The following is a 20,576-nucleotide window of genomic DNA, read 5'->3' on the forward strand; positions in this document are numbered from 1 at the left end:
TCAGTTCGGCTCTGTACCGCCGATATTCAACGGGGTCATTCCGACGATGGTCGGCCCCGGGCAGGGTCTGGTTATGGAAAAGGAAGTGAAACGCTATTAGAGAAGGAGGCCATCGAGGTGGACCACCAGAGAACCACCTATCTAGGCGTAGTATGGGATTCGACTGCGATGCAGGCACGATTGCCCTTCTGCTCGTATCGAGTCGATCCACATCTCAGTCGAGAGAGTCAAAGAAGGCCAGTCACTTACTGTAAAACAATTTAAGAGATTATTGGGTCTGATGGCAGCTGCGTCCAGTGTGATACCTCCTGCCCAGTTGGTAGAATTCTGGAGTTTCTACAGGTCAGGCTCTCTGCAGGGTTGACCCACTTCAGCTGAAGGTTTACGTGGCGGCCATTGCGGCCTACTACGCCCTTCTCGATGGCCAGTCTTTGGGAGGACACCCCCTAGTTACATGTTTCCTCCACAGTGCGCTGAGGCTGAGACCTCCAGTACCCGTGTTCCCCCCTGGGACTTGGGTGTGGTGTTAGAGGCTCTTTACAAATCTCCATTCAACCGATTCAAGATATCTCAGATAGACATCTGACTCTTAAAACCGCCTTTCTGTTGGCCATTACCTCTCTGAGGAGAGTAGGAGATTTACAGGCCCTCTCAGTGGCCCCTACCTATCTTGATTTTGCACCTTTCGGGAGCCCGACCAAGAGAAGCTAAATTGTGTGGGTCCAGCTCGAGCGCTGGATGCATACGCCCACAGAGCTGCCCTGTGGAGAAAAATGGACCAATTGCTTGCATGCTGCGGTCCCCCCAAGAGGGGTTTTCCTGCTTGTAATTTTGTAATTTCTTTATTTTGAAAGGGGACAGTGTACATTAATAAACATTAAAACAATGTAAATGTACCCGAGTTAGCTCAAAAGTGCTAATTTTCATCGGTAGTCCCCCAGCCAGATTTAAACAAGGCAACCTTTAAAAATAATCACAAGTACAAAATCACACAGAATAACAAAAATAAAACTGCATACAACACATTATGGTTAATAAGTACAATTCATATAAAAATTATATAATATTTAAATACACACATAAAAGCATTAGTGCCCACAAATTTGGCTCTCTACAAGCCATTTTTTTGCATTCTTTTTGAATGAAAAGAATGACGAGGACTCTCTAATGGTTGCCGGCACTGTGTTCCATTGCTGAACTGCTCTTACGGAGAAGACAGCCTGACCAAAAGCTGTTTTTCTCCGGGGTATGATGCAGTCTTCCCTCACTGCCCCTCTAGTTACCCTAACCTCATTGGATCTAAAATGTATACAATCACATAATGGAGGAGGTGCTAAGCCATATCTAATTTTATAGATTAAACAAATGTTTTTGAATTTAATTAGATTATCCCAGGTAAGTAACTGATATTTACTCAGAATACTACAGTGGTGGTAGTGATATGGTTTTTTATCCAGTATTTTTAATGCTTGTTTGTATAATCTTTCTAATGGTTTTATTGTTGTAGAGTGAGTATTAGACCAGCTTATTAAACAATATGTTATGTGGGATAAAATCATGGAAAAGAAATATAATTTAGCAGCTTCTGTTGACATGAAATCTCTAATGAATCTGAAATTCGCTAGACTAAACTTAATCCTATTACTAACTTTTTTGATGTGAGTTTTGAAATTGAGATTTTAATCTATATATAATCCTAAATATTTATATTCTGTGACGACCTGTAACCTTTCTCCAGATATAAAAATGTCAGGTTCTATATTTATATTGTTTTTAGAAAAAAACATGGTAACTGTTTTAGATATATTCAATTGCAGACAGGATTGTTCAAGCCAGATTGAAATCGATGACATGGCCTCAGTTAGTTTAGAGGCAACTTCCTCTGCAGATTTTCCATAGGCCAAAATAACTGTGTCGTCTGCATACATCAAAGTGTCACAGTTCTTACACAAAGATGGTAACTCATTAATGTATAAACTAAAAAGAATTGGACCTAAAATTGAACCCTGTGGAACTCCAGTTGATAATAGTAAGGGGGTGGAATTATATTGGTCAATTCTTACACTTTGTGAACGAGATAAAATATATAAGTTAATAAGACTAATACATTTTAAAGAAAAATTAAATGCATTAAGTTTGTGCAGTAAAACTGAATGGTTAACTGTATCGAATGCTTTACGAAGATCTAAAAATATTCCTCCCACTATCCCTCCTTTGTCTATATTTGATTTAACCTTTTCCAGAAAATAACATGTTGCTGTCTCTGTAGAATGATAAGCCCTAAACCCAAACTGCATTGGATGCAAAGGAAAAGAACTGCAATTAAGATGATTGATGATTTGTTTAGCAACCAATTTTTCAAAAACTTTAGATACTGTTGGCAAAATGCTAATCGGCCGGTAATTAGATGTAAGAAGGGAGTTGCCACCTTTAAATATAGGCACAATGACACATTGATGATATGTGTTAATGGACCCTTAATTGACTGACCTATTTGTTTTAGCATAAGTGTATCCATCCCATACACATCTTTAGCTCTTGAAGACTTAAGCTCTGTAATTGCCTTTTCCACATCGGATATAGATACAGATTTTGGATATAGTGGGGGCTCAATTAACACATCTAAAGTAATGACAGGTAAGTTGTTATATTTCACAGGGAAACTTTTAGCTATGGTATCCACAGAATCAACAAAATACTCATTTAGTGTCTGTGCCACATCAGCTGGATCCTGCAAAAGCATGGCATTATTCTTTAGCTGTATTAAATTATTACTAGAATAAGTTTTACCTGTTAATTTATTAATCTGATCCCAAGTCGCTTTAGAGTTTCCATGACAATTTTTAATAATTGTGATAAAAAAGTCTGCCTTTGATTTTCGTAGTTGTCTTATCACTCTATTTCGTAATGAAGCAAATTTTTGTCTCTCACACGATAGTTTTGATTTTATGGCTTTTTTAAGAGCATTGTCTCTGTCTTTCATTAACTGTTTAATATCATCAATGAGCCAGGGAAGTGAACACTTTCTGTTTTTATGTTTAACTGTCACTGCAAATTCCTTAATTTTTGTTTGTAAGCATTGAGTAAATTTCTGACTAATTATTTCCAATTCATTGTCCAATAATAGAGTGTCCCAGTTCATATTTCTTATTGCAGAATGAAATTGATCCTGTTTGCTCCTTGGAATGCCAATGAACTCCTTTTTTCCGGAATAAGCTGCAAATCGCTTACTGGTTAATTTTCTTATTATAAGCACCATGTTATGATCTGAAAGACCAGTTAACATATTGTAATTGTAATCCGTTCCGGGTGATTAGTGAAGATTAAGTCAATTAAGGTGCTAGAATTGTTTGTAATCCGTGTTGGTCCTTTAACAATTTGGACAAGATTAAATCCATCCATAATTTACTGCAGCTTATTCCTTGTACTGTTATCGTCCCAGTGTAAATTAAAATCGCCCATCACTATAACCTCCTTTTTAAAATCACACTGCTTTAACATTTCCTTGAACTTGTCATAAAAATCTATGTTAGCAGATGGTGGTCGATATAAAACTATTAATGTTAGAGACATTTGAGGTGCGAGAGATAAATTTAACCCAACACATTCTAAATCAATTGGGGATTTCCACTGAATTTCACTGCACTGTATACTGTCTCTCACATAGATCATTACCCCTCCCCCTTTAGCATCAGCTCTGTCTCTCCTGTAGGAGACGTACCCCGGAACTAAAAGCGCAGCAGTAGGGGAATTTTTATGTAGCCAAGTTTCGGATAGGCAGAAATAATCCAGATTTGATTCAGTCATCATGTGGATAATTTGATCGCTTTTTGATTTTAAGCTTCGGATATTTAAATGTCCGCCAAAGAGACCTTTTGGTTTGGCTTTTTTATCCCAGATAAAGCGTGCATTGTTTACAGTGTGAACAACCTTCCATTTCCGGTTCATGCGTATTGCTTTATTTACTGTAAAGCGTTTGTGGATGTTAGCGGTGCTCACCCCGCCGACTCCGTGAAGACCGCCCTCGCTTGGGCCTCTCACCTCCGCGGTAGCCTCTCCTGTCGCCGCAGGACGTCCACCCGGCGAACCACGGCAAAGCCCCGGATCGTCCAGACCCAAGTGCCACATAGAAGCATCACCAAGCTCAGGGCTGACAATGGCAGCTGCAGGTGCACTCTCCGCGGACGCGAACCGCTGCCCCTCCGGTGAATCAGGCTGCAGATCCAGCACACCATCCGCGCAAGAGCCAACCCCACCGGACCATCTCAACTCGGCGCAAGGATTCACCCGAGCCAACGCCAGATCCCTGTAGACACCGACCGGGAGCACCGCCGCTAAAGGCGCACCGGCGCCACAAGTAGGCGCATTAGGAAGGATTGCTCTGTTTGTTCGGCCAGTTGGACCAGGACACTGATGGATGTCACCCGACAAAAGTAGGCAAATGCATATTATCATGGCATTGTTTGTTGATTTCTTGCAAAGAGTTTCTTTGCATTTTCTTCTGTAATGGTAACGATTTGAACTTGCAAGTGTAACAGCCAAGGTGTACTCTCCGTAGCCAAAGGCGCCATTGATCTTGTTTGTTTGCTCATACCAATACGCTTCCTTGTCATACCAGTTGTTTAAGATGGTATTACAAATTGTATCCTTAGTATGCAAGATTTCAACCGGCAATGTGAACTTTACAAAAAGTGTGTAAAGTAATAGCGCAACCAGCACCCCTGAGCAGCCTACCGCCATCTCATAGTCTGCTTCTAAGCAGACTATTAGTCGTTGGATAGTTGAGACTATCAAGGCCACTTTGAGTCCTCTGGTCGTCCCCCGCTGTCGGGAGCCAAGGCTCACTCTACATGGGGTATGGCGGCCTCCAAGGCCTTTCTAGCAGGTGCGTCCATGCTGGACATCTGCAATGCTACGGGGTTTCCTTCTACTTTTGAAAGATTCTATAGCTTAGACATGCCAGTCACTCCAGGCACTTCATTCACCTCGTCATAAGCTGTGCTCTTCGGATACACGCTAGGCAGGGGTTTGGTAGTCTGGCAGCGTTGGTACTCGTTCCCCAAAACGTTTCGACGCAGCTCGAGTTCCTGAAGAGGAACGTCTCTAGGTTACGTATGTAACCCTAGTTCCTCGAGGGAACGAGACGCTGCGTCTCGAGGTCATACCCCCGGCACCCCTGCTGGCGCTTGCTGGTACTCGAAGCTGAAGCCAGCTGCGCGGCTCGTGCCTTTATAGCTTCCTGGTCGCTTACGTCACCTCGCCCGTGACGTCACACTCTTCTATAAGTCTGAGTAGATATCATATTCAGAGTCGCTCACGGTAAACGCGTTCCCCAAAGCGTTTCGGCGCAGCGTCTCATTCCCTCGAGGAACTAGGGTTACATACGTAACCTAGAGACGTTTACTACTTAAATACTTTGTACACTTTGAAGTATAGTCTCAGTAAACTACTAGTTTAGTAGTTTTATACTGCAAGTATACTCATAAGTTTTCTTTAAGTGAACTTTACATCATATTTTAAGTATACTACTTTGTCCCTGTTAAGGTATTAATTTGTATATATTATGAATATCTGAACATATAAAACATCCAAAGAAGAGTGTATCTGCTTGTAAACAAAAACATTTTATTCTAGCTTTGTGCATTCCTTATAAACAATTTAATGTGGGTAAGTTTCATAAAAAAATATAGAAATAACATTTTGAACAAAAAGTTGAAAAAAAAAAAGACTATAAATTGGATTCAGAATGATAATCAAAACGTAGATGGAATCGATCAACACGCTATAAAATACGGATTCTAGGAACTCAAGTGAAGCTCAAATATATTTAGATTTTTTGTAAGTATAAGTCTAGTATACTTAAATGTCATTTTAAAGATATTTCTGAGAAGTACATAAAGCCAATTTCTGAGAAGTACGTAAAAACTCAACTAAAAGCATACTTATTTTTAGTTTAAAAGAAGTATACTAATAGGACACTTGAATAAACTTCTTTTTCGTATGCGTTGCATATGCTATTGCATACAGTAGCCTATGTGTGCTCTGAGTGTACATTATATGGGGAAAATAAAAGGAGATTAGCTTAATGAGCCCGAGTCTGAGCCGAGCCCGATCTGTAAAAAAAATGGTGTCGGGCCCCAACGGGCTTGCAGACCTCTAATACCGGTTGCATTTTTCATCAATAAATTTCTTAAATTATCCTTTGACTATGTTCTGGCCCATCATCTAGTAGCAAAAAATGTTTTTGGCCTGATGCGTAACGCAGAACCTGATTTTACCAAGTGAGACATGTTCCTGGGACAACATCTTTGTTGTCCCAGGAACAACATTGTGATTAACCAATCAGATTTGAAGAACCAGTTTATAGATTTTGTGAAGTTTATGCTTAAAATCACTGTTTGGTGCTTGTACATCAGTGTCATTCATCTATAATTTCCTCTGATTTTAGGAATTACTCATGGTTAAGGTTAGGTTTAGGTGTAGGGATATGGTCAAGAATAAATTTTTAGAGTAGAATGTTGTTCCAGGGTCAACAAAATATGTTGACCCTGGAACACATCTAACTCAGCAAAATCAGGACGTGCATGCATAACTTACTTGCTGACCCCTGTCGTAGAGACTTAACATCAAGAATACCCCTAAAAAACCATCTAGCCACTAACCAAAACATCAAGGCAACAAACTGAAACTGCATGATAATATTTTGGAAACCACGAAGATCGTTTTGGCAGGTTGTGCATTAGCAAGCATCTATTTTCTGCTCACAAGGTAGAAATGTAGCTTAGACATGCTGTGGTTCTTCACTACAGCTTTTCAGTATAGTTCCTGCAGAGTAAGTTTTTGTGCACAGACTCTCTTGACAATCTGTGAGAAAGAAAAATCATGAAAAAATTTATCCTGGGAAAAAATATTTATTTACGTTGAAGACCTATCGAACCGCAACTCTAAATATAAACCTCATTGCCATGTGCTCCCATTGAAAGTTAATCACATCCAGAAGGTGTTTTTGGGGTCAGTTTCTTAAAAAAAAGAAGAGCCCCAATTTCAAGTTGAAGTTCAGATCTGCACAGAAGAACAATATAAGATGTCAGCACCCTCCATTATATATATCGTAACAATGTCATTCTCCAAATCATCTCCTCTTTCTCCCTTATGTAATTTCCTGCCTCAATTTTTTTCTAAATTACCTCTGACCTCCCAGGGACCACCGGCCTTCGCTGCCTCTGCAGGCCTGCTCAGTAATCAGATTCTCACGGTTAAGGTTTGTCTTTCCCAGCCTATCATCTCTTGTCCATGTTCGCAAACATCTGTGCCTCATACCTTACTTTATTTCACTTTGTTTTTCCACTTCTCCTTTGTACCCACAACCCTGTACACTGAGGGAAGATGGTGCGAGCGGAATCTGTTTCTCCAGCTGTGATTACTGGCATCGCTGCTTTCTTTCTTATTCAGTCTGTCCATCTTTCTTATTATCTGTCCTCTGCTCTTAGATGGTCTTCCCTCTCTATGAGCATGGCTTTCTCTCGACTACAGCTGACCACCACACTTTTCACAGGCACCTTATAAAGGTAGAGCTAAACTTGTGCATGCATGCCTTGCTGCTTTTCTCATTTTCTCCATTTATTTTGTGTCCTTAGCCTCAGTTAGCTCATCTGGCAGTTAAAATGTTGTGTTGCATGCCTGTTTTGAATTTCAAAGAGAGGATAATTGTTGTGTTTATTAACAAAAGATACGAACAAAATGTTTGCTAGACCACAGCAAACAATCAAGCCAAAATAATGTTTTACCTTTTTTAGCTGTAAAAGTGTCTTGCATTATCTTAATATGTTTACAAGAATCGTTTTTGTGAGGAACAGACATTTCTTCATACATAGTTGATCCTTATAGCTTCGGCCCCAGAAGCATTTTAGCATTTGCCGCAACCAAACTCAGTATCAGTGCTCAAAATATCAGTTGTTATATGAGACAAAATGAATGTGAAACATGGTTTGGATCTCAACTATTTGAGATCAGAAACAACATTGAAACTCTTTTCAAATACAATATTCAAATACACGTTCTCTCTCTGTCTTTAGGGTGATCAAGGTCAGGCTGGGCCCCCAGGTCCCCCAGGACCTCCAGGAACACCTGGTCCCAGAGGGCCTCCAGGAAACACAGGCAGAGATGGGCCGCAGGGCCACCCAGGAGAGCCGGTGAGACACTTGCATTCAGTCTCACATGGTCTCTTGTGCCTGTGTCTGTACTAAGCTCACTCATTCTACAGCTGTTGTGACTCATACTGTATATGGTCACACTGTGCTGAAGACGCCATTCAGAAGACCAGGTGCAGCTTCTCACTGAGCTGAACACTTTGCTCAGTGTTGGGTTCAGATATACTGCATTTGCTCCTTTGCTATACTGCAAGTGTTCTTGGCAGATGCTTCCTTACATAGTGACTTGGTTTTAAAAATACATAGATTGTTTAAGATGGATAGCTGTAGAATACATCTCAGGTGTAATGAGTGCTATGCGTTCAGAGGGTAAACATGATTTCACAAAGTACAACATGTTCCTGGATCAACATCCTTGTATGTTCTTGGTTGATTTCTAGTGTGAAAAAGTGAAAACAACAAGTCAACATTTAGCTTATGTTGACTCCACATTTGCATGTGTTCTGCGCTGCTAGCACCAGTAGCATTACGGTCGGAAGCTCTTCACCTGTTTGAGCATGTTGAACTGGTGAGGCATAGCACTCTGGCTTTTGAAAGACTAAAGTGTTTGCAGGGAGCAGGTTCACCCAAAAATTCTATCATCGTTTACTCGCCCTCAAGTTGTTCCAAACCTGTATGAGTTTCTTTGTTCTGTTGAACTAAAGGAAGATTTCATCACCTCAAAAGTCATACGAAGCCTCAACATGCTGTTCTCTGTAATGCATTATATAACAGTCTTTGAGGTGGGTTTTCCTAAGCCAGTTTATCCCAACATATGTTCAGAACTTTATTTCCTTTTCAGACTACCATCTAATCCAAACAAAGAATGGTGCAATGATAAAGGACAACAACTCTCACCCTGCTCTCTACCTCATATTGGGAGCAGATGTTCTGGGGTCAAGAAGCTCAAAGGCCATTTCCTGTTATTGTATCCCAAATTGTGTTTATATATGCCTAAGTGAAACCACCTCATTAGGCCTGATGCTGTGCCTCTGTCTTTCTCAGAAGTTCTGTGCAACTTAACAAATAGATAACACCGTGGCACAAAAATCAAGACAGTAGATTTTTCTATTGAGTGTCTGTAGAAATACAGGTGCATCTAAAAAAAATTGAATATTTTATTGTAACTTAATTTAAAAAAGCAAACTTTCTTTTTTTCTAGATTTATTGCACACAAACTAGGGATGTAAAATATCGATTAATTCCTGATCGATTGTCATTTAAATTAACGATCAATTAATCGATTAATCGTGAACCATAATGCTGAAAAATGCATCTATGGCAGACAGCAGTCACCGGCATGACAGGATGTGCAAAAGCCACACACACACACACACAAATCTATGGATGCACGATCATGATTTATCGTGGCCGATTTCGATACCGATTTTTTTTTGCAAGCAAACTGGCCGATTCCGGTTTCCATTTTTTTCCTCGTGTTCAGGGCGCGGACCGGTACAGCTTTAGTGCGCGCAGAAAAGGGGATCTTATTTGTGCGCCAGTACACCAACGGCTGTTCGCTTCCTGCTATCTGTGCCTCAGACATGAAGTTCTGCATTTCCAGTGCTGAACGGCTGCCCCTGTCCTGTGCACAGATTTAGAAATACTTCCACACAAATGAAATAGTGAACCATTACAATGTGAGTGCACTTCCGGAAAAAGACCAAAAACGTCCGATTGCCGATCATGTATTTTAATCAAAAACCATCCGGTTTCGATTTATGGCCGGTCAACTAGCGCATCCCTACACAAAACACTTTCTCACTTGAATTAATGGGGTTTTAGTCTGAATAAAATGCTAGTAGCAGTATTATAAAATGAATAGATGTGATTATGATCATTTGATAAAATGAAGGGAGCACGCCATACGTTTGAGGTCATTTTAGGTTTTCTGGCACGGAGACTGCTAAACGAGCCTCTAAATGGTTTTGTGGTGCTTGTTGTATTTTAAAACACAATTGCAATGTTTTCAACTGACATTATGTAATTTAAAATAAAATGATCCCAAATGTAACTGTGGTGCGCGTGTGACTGTGCTGCACAGTCAGTGAACTGCTTTCTTCGGCGCTGCTGCAGCAAAACACTCTTGCTCATTAATTTGATCCTGCTGTATTCTGTTATAGAAAATGTCTGATTTTGAATTTTTGCGTTCCGGTAGGCCAAGTCTATTTGTTTAAAAAAATATGCCATACAGTGCATTAGATCGAGGAGCTCGCGCGGCTTTGGCCAGATTTAATTTGGAGGTTATTGCTCATGTCTCATTCAGCACAAATCCAAATGTTTCCATATTCGCAATGTATTTGAATGTTAAACCATTATTTATAACGTAAACTACTTACACATTCGCACATGGACGGAAAAGATGATCCTCTTCATATGAGCAAAAACGTCCTTGGCATAACAGCAGAGAGGACCGGTATACTGGTCTATTTAAACTAACCAGTGTAACCTTTTAAATGTTTAGTTGACTGTATTTTATTTGGATAATGAACAGACTGCGATGTAAGTTTGAATCTCTAGAATATGCATGTCTGCCAGGCTCCGGAGAGATTGAAACAGCTGAGACATGAAACATTTTTAAAAACCTTTTATGCAAAAGTGTATACTTTCATTTGTGCACAATCACAATAAAAACATAAGATTTGTGCTCTCATAGGGTTAGGAAAATGTTAGATTGTGACCATGCCTCTGGATCCCTTTTGAGATATCGCCTTCATTTATGTGGCTTTGTTCTGGTTTGCCAGTTGGTCACGAATTTCCACAAATTAAATAACATCTAGGCATTGTTTCTTTTCTTAAATCTTCACAGTCTAACCCTCTAATTTAGCAGATTTATTTTATCATATTTCACTTTTAATCGCATCTCATACTGTGTGTGGTAATGTCACGATCCAGGCCTCTGTGGCTCTCTCCAATGGCCACCTGAGGGCACCTTCACCTGATTACTGATGCTGTTCTGGACTACATTACCCATATGCCCCATACCTCGGACTAATCACCACCAGGTGTTCCTCATTCCACTCCCTATTTGACCTGAACCCAAACTTTCATTCACTGTGAAGTCTTGTTTAGCCTGTCTAGCATTTCTGAGCGTTTATTCCATACTGTTGACCTGTGTATTATATTGGACTACTCTTACCACTTTATGCTTCCATCTGCTGACAAGCTTTATGGAGATGCTGATTTCCTTTTCCAGCAGGACTTTAGCACCTGCCCACAGTGCCAAAACCACTTACAAATGTTTTGCTGACCTTGATATTACCGTGCTTGATTGGCTGTAAGTCATAACCATCAGAATTAAAACAAAAAAAAAACTTTATTTTAATTAAATAACAAAAAATTAAGAACTTTTCCATGATATTCTAACTTTCTGAGATGCACCTGTACATGAATACATTAATTTGAATACATCCTTAAAAGCGGGGTGGACTGGCCATTTGGACATTCGGAATAAGTCCAGATGCAGTCTATTTTTGCTTATAAGAAAGAGTTGCCAGGTCTGTTGTTTTCCCATCGTACTGTGCTACTTTAACACAGTTGCCAGGGGTTGTTTTTCATGTCCGCGGGTTGGAAAATGACCTTAATAACATGATATTTAGCCCCTGGATATGACAATTTTACTAGGGGAACCCCTGAATTTTATCCCTGGAAGTGATTTTTTATGGGGGATCCCCCTCCAAAAAGAGATTGGGCTAGTTTTGAGTACCGATTTGCCACTTTTTTTTTGTTTGTTTGTTTTATGTGAAAACATGGCAACCCTGAAAGAGACCAAAATTGACGTGAAGTAGTGTGGGTATGGGATTAGAATCCCGCCAAATGTATTGCTGCCACAGATTGAAAAAATAATAAGCAAAGATCAAGTATTTAAAAACATATGTAAAATAATAACCCACAAATCCGACAGCGCAGTCATGGATCGAAAAATAATAAGCGTAAATCAAAAATGTAAACACATTTAAAATTATATTGCACAAAACTGAATCATGAATTTAAAATTTTCCAAATCTCAAACAAAATCAGGTTTCCTGCCCATATGTTTATTTTTTGTGTGCTTGTGGTCCTTCTTTGCTCTTTTTCCACGTTCTGCGCTTGCATTTCTACAAGTTGCAGTTAGAGTTTCATGTAAATCAGTGCAGGCTTCAGCGTCACCATTGAGCCACAAGTTCTAGATTGACAGCTGCTCCTCTAGCCAATCAGTCCAAGGGGAAGTTGATGTCACTCCAATGCGACTCGTGGCTGCCTGTGGCAGGTGTGTGAAGTAGAGGGTGACGGTGACACAGGAGTGGATTTTCAAATCTCTCCCGTCCCAATCCCTGGAAAAAACTGGGGGAAATTCCCATCTCGTTTCCTGGGATGACTCATGTTCTCTCCCACTCCCATGTTGTATTCACATTTTTTTGGCCGGAATCTGTCCGTTACAGTGGAAAAATACAGCACAGATCACAGCATGCCCACTTTAGTTAAATAACAATTTTAAATGTAGTTTTGTTATTTTATCTTAAACAATGCACATGCTGTATTGCACACACATAATGTAAATAATCCATGCTAACACATGCTTTCTATTTTATTTATTTTTTCATTTGAGCATAGACGTTGCACTCTGAGAGTGACACTCTAGATTTATTTTTCATACACCGTTTCTTGCTCAAATTTACATGACCAAGGTGACAGAAACCGCATCTTGTTTTCTTTAATTATTTTACAGAAGCACAACGTTTGATTGTTATTTTGAGTGTTTACCACTTAGACCAGCCGTTAACGATCTGTCCTTTACCAGCCACACCAAAGCAAACAGGAGGAGAGCATAAAGAGACAGTGCAAGTAAAACTGAGTTCAAAATTAAAATATACGCCTACAGTTTATACTTTATTTATTTAAAAGGTAGGCTATATTTGTGTATGAAGTTGGGGATCAAAGTGTTATTACGATTCCAGGTCCCGCCAACATTTTTTCCTGTCCCGTCCCAATCCCGTAATTAATAGTGATTTTGTTTACAATCAATGTCAGCCTCTAGTTTGAAGATGGATAAGCAGCGTCAGAAGGCAAATCCCGGACGTTCTCAGGTAATTAGTCTTAAATATTTTGTTAGTGGGTGACAGAAACATTCCCTTTGTGTGATATTTAATGAGCATCTTGTCAGGAAAGCCGGTTCTGTAATCAGTGGTAAATCTCCATCACCTGTGCGCTTTCACAAGGAGCAGCATTAGGCGCGTTCGACTTGAAGCAGCTGCACAGAATGATCACTGTATGACATCAAAGTACAGCAAGAGCGAGTCGAATACATTGGATCCGTGTGCTCACTTATCGCTCGTGCGGTACTTTAATTTCATACAGTGATCATTTTGTGCAGCGCTATTTCGAGTCGAGCGCTAATGCTGCTCCATGTGAAATCATACAGGTGATGGAGATTTACTGCTGATTACAGAGCCGGCTTTACTGACCAGATAAATTAAATATCGTGTGTGATTTATTGTGCAGCCCTACTGCTTAAAATATAAAGTATTGCTCACTAAACCAAACTAACAAGACACGTTAACAGGCTAAATATTGGCCTACTCTGACTACATAGAGCTTGCAGAATATATCATAACACACAAAGGGAATGTTTCTGTCACCCTGTAACAAAATATTTATGGCTAACTACCTGAGATCGTCTGGATTTTCCTGCTGACGCTGGTTATCCATCTTCACACACCTGCCACAGCAGCCACGAGTCGCATTGGAGTGACATCAACTTCCCCTTGGACTGATTGGCTAGAGGAGCAGCTGTCAATCTAGAACTTGTGGCCCAATGGTGATGCTGAAGCCTGCTCTGATTTACATTAAACTCTAACCGCAACTTTTAGAAATGCAAGCGCAGAACGTGGAAACAAGAGCAAAGGTGAAAAGACCACAAGCACACAAAAAAAAAAAATAACATGAGCAGGAAACCTGATTTTGTTTGCAATTTGGAAAATTTGTGCGTTATTTTACATGCGTTTTTAAATATTTTATTTATCCTTATTATTTTTCGATCTGTGACTGCAATACATTTGGCAGGATTCTAATCCCATATGTGGCCACTTGATGGCAAGCAAAAGATGTGAAGATAAAGGCAGCTGGGAGAAGCTAAAAGAAAAAAAAAAAGAAAAAATTAAAGAATTCCGTATAGATTATTTTTTTTCATTGTCATATACATTTTGCATTCTGCTTTTTTTATGTAGATTTCAAGTATTTTAGTTCATACACTTATACATTTATTTCAGTCCTCTGTTGAAAAAATAAACTAAAAAGCTTCACATTATTTGTAATGGTTTTACTGGTTATAATGAAAATTCAATCAATTTAAATGGAAACTGTATTGGAGCCTGTTGGTCTCTACTGGTAATTGGTCATCTTCTATTCATAGCTTTTGTTAGAGTTACTAAATCCTAATGTAATATGTCCCAAAACGCACTAAGGGAATCATTATTTAATGGTTTGGATGGTTAAAAGTTAAAGGTTTGTAATGTTTGTAATGGCATTTGTAGTGGAAATCATTCCAATTTCTGTGATAGTTTCTATTGTTTTTGTCAGCAGGGTCACCAAGGGTTTTGTGATGTTATCTGCCATAAATGCAATAGGATTGTTGTAATTTTGTGAGATAGTAGCAACTGTTTGAAGTTGTGGTGGGGCTATTTGGGAGAAAATCCAGGGCCGTTTTTTACTCCCAGTCCATTCCTGCTTAGAAGCTTACAGAACGTCTGCCAAATCAGTCTGAAATAGATGTTTAAAAGATGTTTGTGGTTGTTTACTGTTGTACTGGTATGTTCTAAAGTTACACTCCCATTAGCTGAATAACCTTGTCTGCATATAGTAAAGCATTTTCACTTTTTCTTCACTGATTTAATTAAAAGTAAAAGATTTGGATTTAAGTAGTTATACAATGCATCATAGATCTAAAAGTCGAGCATTTAGTGGAGCCAAAAGAGACCTGCTCTTTTAAATATGACTAACTTCTTATGTTTGCTCTCTAAAATCAGGGTCCTCCTGGCAAAGATGGAAATGAGGTAGAACGTCATATTTTTTCTCTTTTTTTTTTTTTACTTTTTATATGAATCCATTTAATTATTAAACTACAACTTAATGTAATCAAGTATTGCTGTTAAATGAGCATAACATGTAATATCGTAATTACACACTGACTTATGTAATGCACATTTTCCCTACAGGGACCAAGAGGGCCACCTGGCATGCAGGTATAAACGTGTCTATGAACATATGTAAATCACATGAGTGGTCCCTTAAATGTTTTGGACACTTCAAACTAGATTAAAAATGCATGAATGTATTATTAATATAAATAATCAAAACAGCAATATCAAACCAAGTGGTATTTGTAAGATAGTACAATGAAATGCTTAAAGCAAAAATAAAAAAAATAAAAAACGTTTCTTTCAAATACTAAAATGATAGAGATTTGGACTCTGTTAAACATTAAATCACCTTGGTACCAATTTGATATAAGTAGTTTAAGTAAATAAATAACAAAATATTTTAAGATTTTGATGAAAGGTTACCGAGACAAAATCTCTCTGTGCATTAACTTAACAGATTAATTGTTCAACTCAAGACTAGCAATGTTCACCAAAGTTTCTACTGTAGTGTCCATTTTGAAGTCACACTGATTTAAGCCTACAGAATTGTCAAATACTTTAATGTACATTTAATATTCACTACTACTTATTTTTCTTTGCACAGTATTTGCCTACAAAATTATAATATAATTTGTATTCTCATTAAGGGTATGAATGGTGCCAATGGCATGCCTGGCCCACAGGGTCCTGTAGGGGAAAAGGTTAGATTTTCACCCCCTTTTTTCTGTTTTCATACACACAAAGACAACCTTAATTTTTATGCAGTTGTTTGGCATATAGGGGGATAATGGTGCTCCAGGTACTGAAGGGAAGAAAGGGACTGATGGATCCCCTGGCATGAAGGTGAGCTGTCTGTTGAAAAGCTGGTAATTCTAATAAGAATATGCAGTTATAGTGTTTATGAGATCTATGTAGTTTAATTTAGGTGTGTTTTACTGAGTAAGTGAACTTACTGAAACAATACAATAATCCTGATTCCTTAGGGTGAAAAGGGGGATAGTGGACATCCAGGACCCCAGGTGAATGTTTAACAGTCTTTTTTTTTTCCATTACATATTTCCTTTTGAACATCTTAGATTTGACATCTTGCTTTACCGTCGTTTCCATCTGTCTCTCTCAGGGAGAAAAAGGAGCCACTGGCTTCATAGAAAATGCTGATCTGGATGTTAGACTCAAAGCTCTACAGGTACATTTCAGTTAGAAAATTAGCAATTGTGTAAAGTCCCTTCTGTTATCTCCAGGCATTAGTTTTTGTATTGATATTTTCTTTGTACCAAAAGGGGCCTCCAGGACCTCCAGGAGAGCAAGGGCCAAAAGTGAGTTATACGTTTTCATTTAACTGCATTGTCACATACCAGTTAATATTGCTGCGACACATAACAGTCAGATATATCTCAAATATGTATTTGTAACAGGGAGAAATGGGCTTACATGGGGCACCAGGACCTGAAGGAAAGCAGGTTTGTTCATACGCAGTCTGATTATAGTTATACAAGTGTACTGTATTAAATAGCTTGATGTTTTTTCCAGGGTCATAAGGGAGATAAAGGTGATGCAGGAGAGCCTGGGGCAGCAGGAGCAAAAGGGGAAAAAGGGGAAAAAGGGGAAATTGGACTGATAGGGCCTTCAGTGAGTATTACCAACATATTACATGAAGTGTCCTTTGATTTCCGCGACATGAAAAATCCGGACAGAATCACAGAATTCAGTCATAAAAATGGAATTCACAGTTTAACGTGGAATGTCACAGAATTTGTCACATTTTGAATGAATTAATCAAAAGTATGTCATTACACTTAAAACAAATTGCAATATGGACTAGTATCAGTAAATATTAAGCCGCAAAAGTCACATTTAAATATGAATCCTGCATGTTCTGTATGTTTCTGTCATTGAATGGACGTGCACTTTCATTGACTACACACATACTGAAGCGTGCGTGATGCTCACAGTGATTTCAGCATCTGCCATCTCACTAAATGAGGACCTAAACACATGAACAACATCTACATAAACACTCTGAGAGTCACTTCTTGAGCATTTAACTCAAGTGAAACTAGCGTCATATCACATACACAGAACTGTAAAGGTATTCACAGCAACCCATCAAAATAAAAGTCTGGTTTGATTTTAAGACATTATGCCTATTACTATTTTTCAGTAGAATGTACATAGCCTACTACAGTACTACTACTAAAATGAAACAAACTTTACTTTTTAAGGAATAATCACACAACATTTCTTCCATGTTTTAATTTTAATAGTAAATCCCCTATGTTTGCCAAAAAATAAGGTTTGCTTGATATTCAATAATTCAAAGATAAATAAAATTCTTAAGGCTGCTTTAAGAATTTAAAAATATATAATACATATAGCTGTTTTATGCATTCGAATAATTAGACATGCTAAAACAGAATCTGGTACATTTCATGGGGCACTAAACATGTAATTTTTGTTAAACTATTAATAAATGGATATGAAAACGCACCAGTTTCATGATTTAATTAATTAGACATGCTTTTTGATTAATACAAATTAATTTAACTATTAAAAATTAGTCAAAAAAAAAATTTTAAACCAGAAAAATTGGAATTTCGAGAAAAAATACGGAATTTAGGAAACAACCAAAACGAAACCCTTTACATATCATGTTTAATGCAACTTTATAAGGATATGATACATGTTTAATTGTTATGGCATTTCAGGGTGAAGCAGGGCAAAAGGGAGATAAAGGAGACTCTAGGTTTGAGGACAATATGGTGAGTTTAAAATGCATACCTATATGAAAATACCATGTCATCCAGATGTAACTTAACTGAATTAATCTTGATAACTCTTGTAGGCCCAGATTATCTCTTTGCCTGGCCCACCAGGGCCACCTGGACCTCCTGGACCTGCCGTAAGTAAAACAGTTTATACTTCATAGACTTAAAAATAAAAAATAAGTTTCTGTTAAGGAAAAATAAACTTTTTGTTAAGGAAAGTTAAGCATATTTACCCCCCCCCCCCTCCCTCCATTCATTCCTTTCAGGGATATCATGGATTGGCTGGACCCAAGGTGAGACTGGGAAGCACTGTTGAAACTTCATGTTCATAGCAGATTAAATATTTAACATCAGTCTAACACAAATGTAAATATAACATAGGGAGAGCCTGGTGAAGCAGTTAAAGGAGAAAAGGGCGATGCTGGAGAGAAAGGTCCACCTGGGCAGCGGGTAAGTTTTGCTGCAAAAAAAACAATATGCAGAAACCACATCAAGACTGGGTTGATACTATTCTGCTACTTGTGTTTAGGGTCTTCAAGGCTTTCCAGGGTCTAATGGCTTGATAGGCCTGCCAGGTGCAAAAGGTGAAAAGGTCAGTGTCTTGTACACCTTAAACAAGTTAATAAGGCCTAAAATGACTACAAATAACCTGTTAATGTTGTTTCTTTTACCATTATGGTTTGTTTTTAAGGGGAAACAAGGTGAACCAGGTTTAGATGTAAGTAATCATTATGGTGTTAGTTATGTAAGTATATGACGTCATTCCTTTTTGAACATGACTCTCCTGTGATAGGGTTTCCCAGGACTTCAAGGAGAAAAGGGGGACAGAGGAGACAAGGGGGAAAAGGTTAATGATTTTTGTGTTTTATATTAAATATATGGTATATTATTTTAAACACAATTCTTAATGCTGTACGAGTGCAACCTCACCACTTTTTCTCAAAACATACCTCTTCTCTTTCAACATGCTCTTCTTTATTTCAACATGCAGGGTGACAGAGGTTCAATAGGGAAAAAAGGTCTGAAAGGACAGAAGGGAGAGCAGGGACCTCCAGGACTTGATCAGCCTTGTCCTGTGGTATGTCTTGAAATCATGTGAATGCTATGTTTTTTTTTTTTTTTTTTTTTTTTTTTTTTACATGCTTTTTAAAAAAAAGACAGGGCAAAGTCAGCTTCATGTGTATGTACTGAAAGAATTTACTACAACTAAAATTTGACATGGATGGGTTTCACTGACAGGACTCCAGTGGGTATATAGAACATGGTGGGGAGGCAGGGGCTCCATCAAATGCCCCCTGCCCTTTGGTACAGTATTTAATTGTTTTTCTTGTGTGTGTGTGCCCATATCATTTCGATGTTTCCATCCTGGTGCTCAGGGTTCCCTTGTCCACAACCATGAGATCTGACTCTCAGGATGGCTTGGCATAGAACAGAGCTTCTTTTTTTATAAATTCTAATAATCCAAAGTTTGCCCCATACACAAATGAATTCTAACATACAGAACTGCATATTTTTTAAAACTGACAACTGTGAAGTGTTAAAAGGATAGTTCACCTTCAGTTGCTGGTCCTCATTTAACTTCCATAGTATGGGAAAAAACACTAAAGTCAATGTAGACAAACTGAAGTTGAACTATGGAGAGTTCTATGGGCTCTATGGAGAAGCATGGTTAAGCATATTCTGCCCAAGCCATTAAACAGACATCATCAGAGAAGGACTGCCATTGCAGAGAACCAGCAAATGATCCGATTTTGATTAATAATTACCAAAAAAAATTTTTTTTTTTTTTTACATTTTTAGATTTTTTTTATGCATACTTTAAGGAAGCATCTTGTCAACACCAACTCACCTATCGGTAAGCCCCTCCCCTCTAATGCAGATGAGCCAATGGGAGTCGAGTATTAGTTGAACGAGGAGCGGAACTCAGACATCTTTACGTTTCTGCACCATAGAGAATCATTGGAAGATCCGAAGCTTTCCTTCAGAAAACTAAAAAACGATGGGATTTGGTGTTTCCTAATTTAATGCATGAACAGTGTTTATCCTGCATGTTATTATCTGCATGATGACCATAACATAAGGCTTCTCCCGCTTGCATTTTGATCTTCCAAATTAATATTATTAATAAATTTAGTTACCCACCATATGCATTTTAAAATCTTTTACATATCCCTCCATTACACATTTAATTCCCACTTTAACAGTGGTCCTTCTGTGTCCAAAATTGTTCAAGAACATCTTGTAACAAGGTTTTCAGTAGGCGTTATTATTAAGCAAAGCTTTTTGCTGAAATATCCACAACATATAAGATTCGAATCAGATGCATGTGAATGTTCCATTCATTACATTAGTAACAACAGACTCCTGGTGCATTGTTCCAGAATCAAACCATCAATGTTTGAAAAAGTTAATGAGAAAACAACTTATGTCAAGATCATGAGATAAATTAATCACAAGAAAACAATAATCCATGGCCCATATGGGACTTCGGTAGCACTTTATTT

General features: G+C 38.4%; 1 protein-coding gene and 1 long non-coding RNA gene across 2 annotated transcripts in view; one reads left to right on the forward strand and one right to left on the reverse strand.

Moving 5' to 3' along the window:
* The window catches only part of LOC127985668 (collagen alpha-1(XXIII) chain-like), a 100,788-nt gene extending 81,264 nt beyond the window's left edge, over positions 1 to 19,524 (forward strand). The window contains exons 10-29 of the mRNA XM_052587718.1: positions 7,202 to 7,261; positions 8,076 to 8,192; positions 15,194 to 15,220; positions 15,383 to 15,409; positions 15,955 to 16,008; positions 16,088 to 16,150; positions 16,291 to 16,326; positions 16,428 to 16,493; positions 16,588 to 16,623; positions 16,723 to 16,767; positions 16,838 to 16,936; positions 18,013 to 18,066; positions 18,150 to 18,206; positions 18,339 to 18,365; positions 18,454 to 18,522; positions 18,602 to 18,664; positions 18,764 to 18,790; positions 18,866 to 18,919; positions 19,064 to 19,150; positions 19,312 to 19,524. Of these exons, the coding sequence (XP_052443678.1) occupies positions 7,202 to 7,261; positions 8,076 to 8,192; positions 15,194 to 15,220; positions 15,383 to 15,409; positions 15,955 to 16,008; positions 16,088 to 16,150; positions 16,291 to 16,326; positions 16,428 to 16,493; positions 16,588 to 16,623; positions 16,723 to 16,767; positions 16,838 to 16,936; positions 18,013 to 18,066; positions 18,150 to 18,206; positions 18,339 to 18,365; positions 18,454 to 18,522; positions 18,602 to 18,664; positions 18,764 to 18,790; positions 18,866 to 18,919; positions 19,064 to 19,150; positions 19,312 to 19,500 (1,257 nt within the window). The 3' untranslated portion in view covers positions 19,501 to 19,524. The remainder of the gene's footprint in view (positions 1 to 7,201; positions 7,262 to 8,075; positions 8,193 to 15,193; positions 15,221 to 15,382; positions 15,410 to 15,954; positions 16,009 to 16,087; positions 16,151 to 16,290; positions 16,327 to 16,427; positions 16,494 to 16,587; positions 16,624 to 16,722; positions 16,768 to 16,837; positions 16,937 to 18,012; positions 18,067 to 18,149; positions 18,207 to 18,338; positions 18,366 to 18,453; positions 18,523 to 18,601; positions 18,665 to 18,763; positions 18,791 to 18,865; positions 18,920 to 19,063; positions 19,151 to 19,311) is intronic.
* LOC127985671 (uncharacterized) overlaps positions 1 to 20,576 on the reverse strand; it is a 124,367-nt gene that overhangs the window by 28,455 nt on the left and 75,336 nt on the right. The window lies entirely within an intron of this gene.

The sequence above is a fragment of the Carassius gibelio genome, chromosome B21, assembly GCF_023724105.1.
Source record: "Carassius gibelio isolate Cgi1373 ecotype wild population from Czech Republic chromosome B21, carGib1.2-hapl.c, whole genome shotgun sequence".
NCBI lineage: Eukaryota > Metazoa > Chordata > Actinopteri > Cypriniformes > Cyprinidae > Carassius > Carassius gibelio.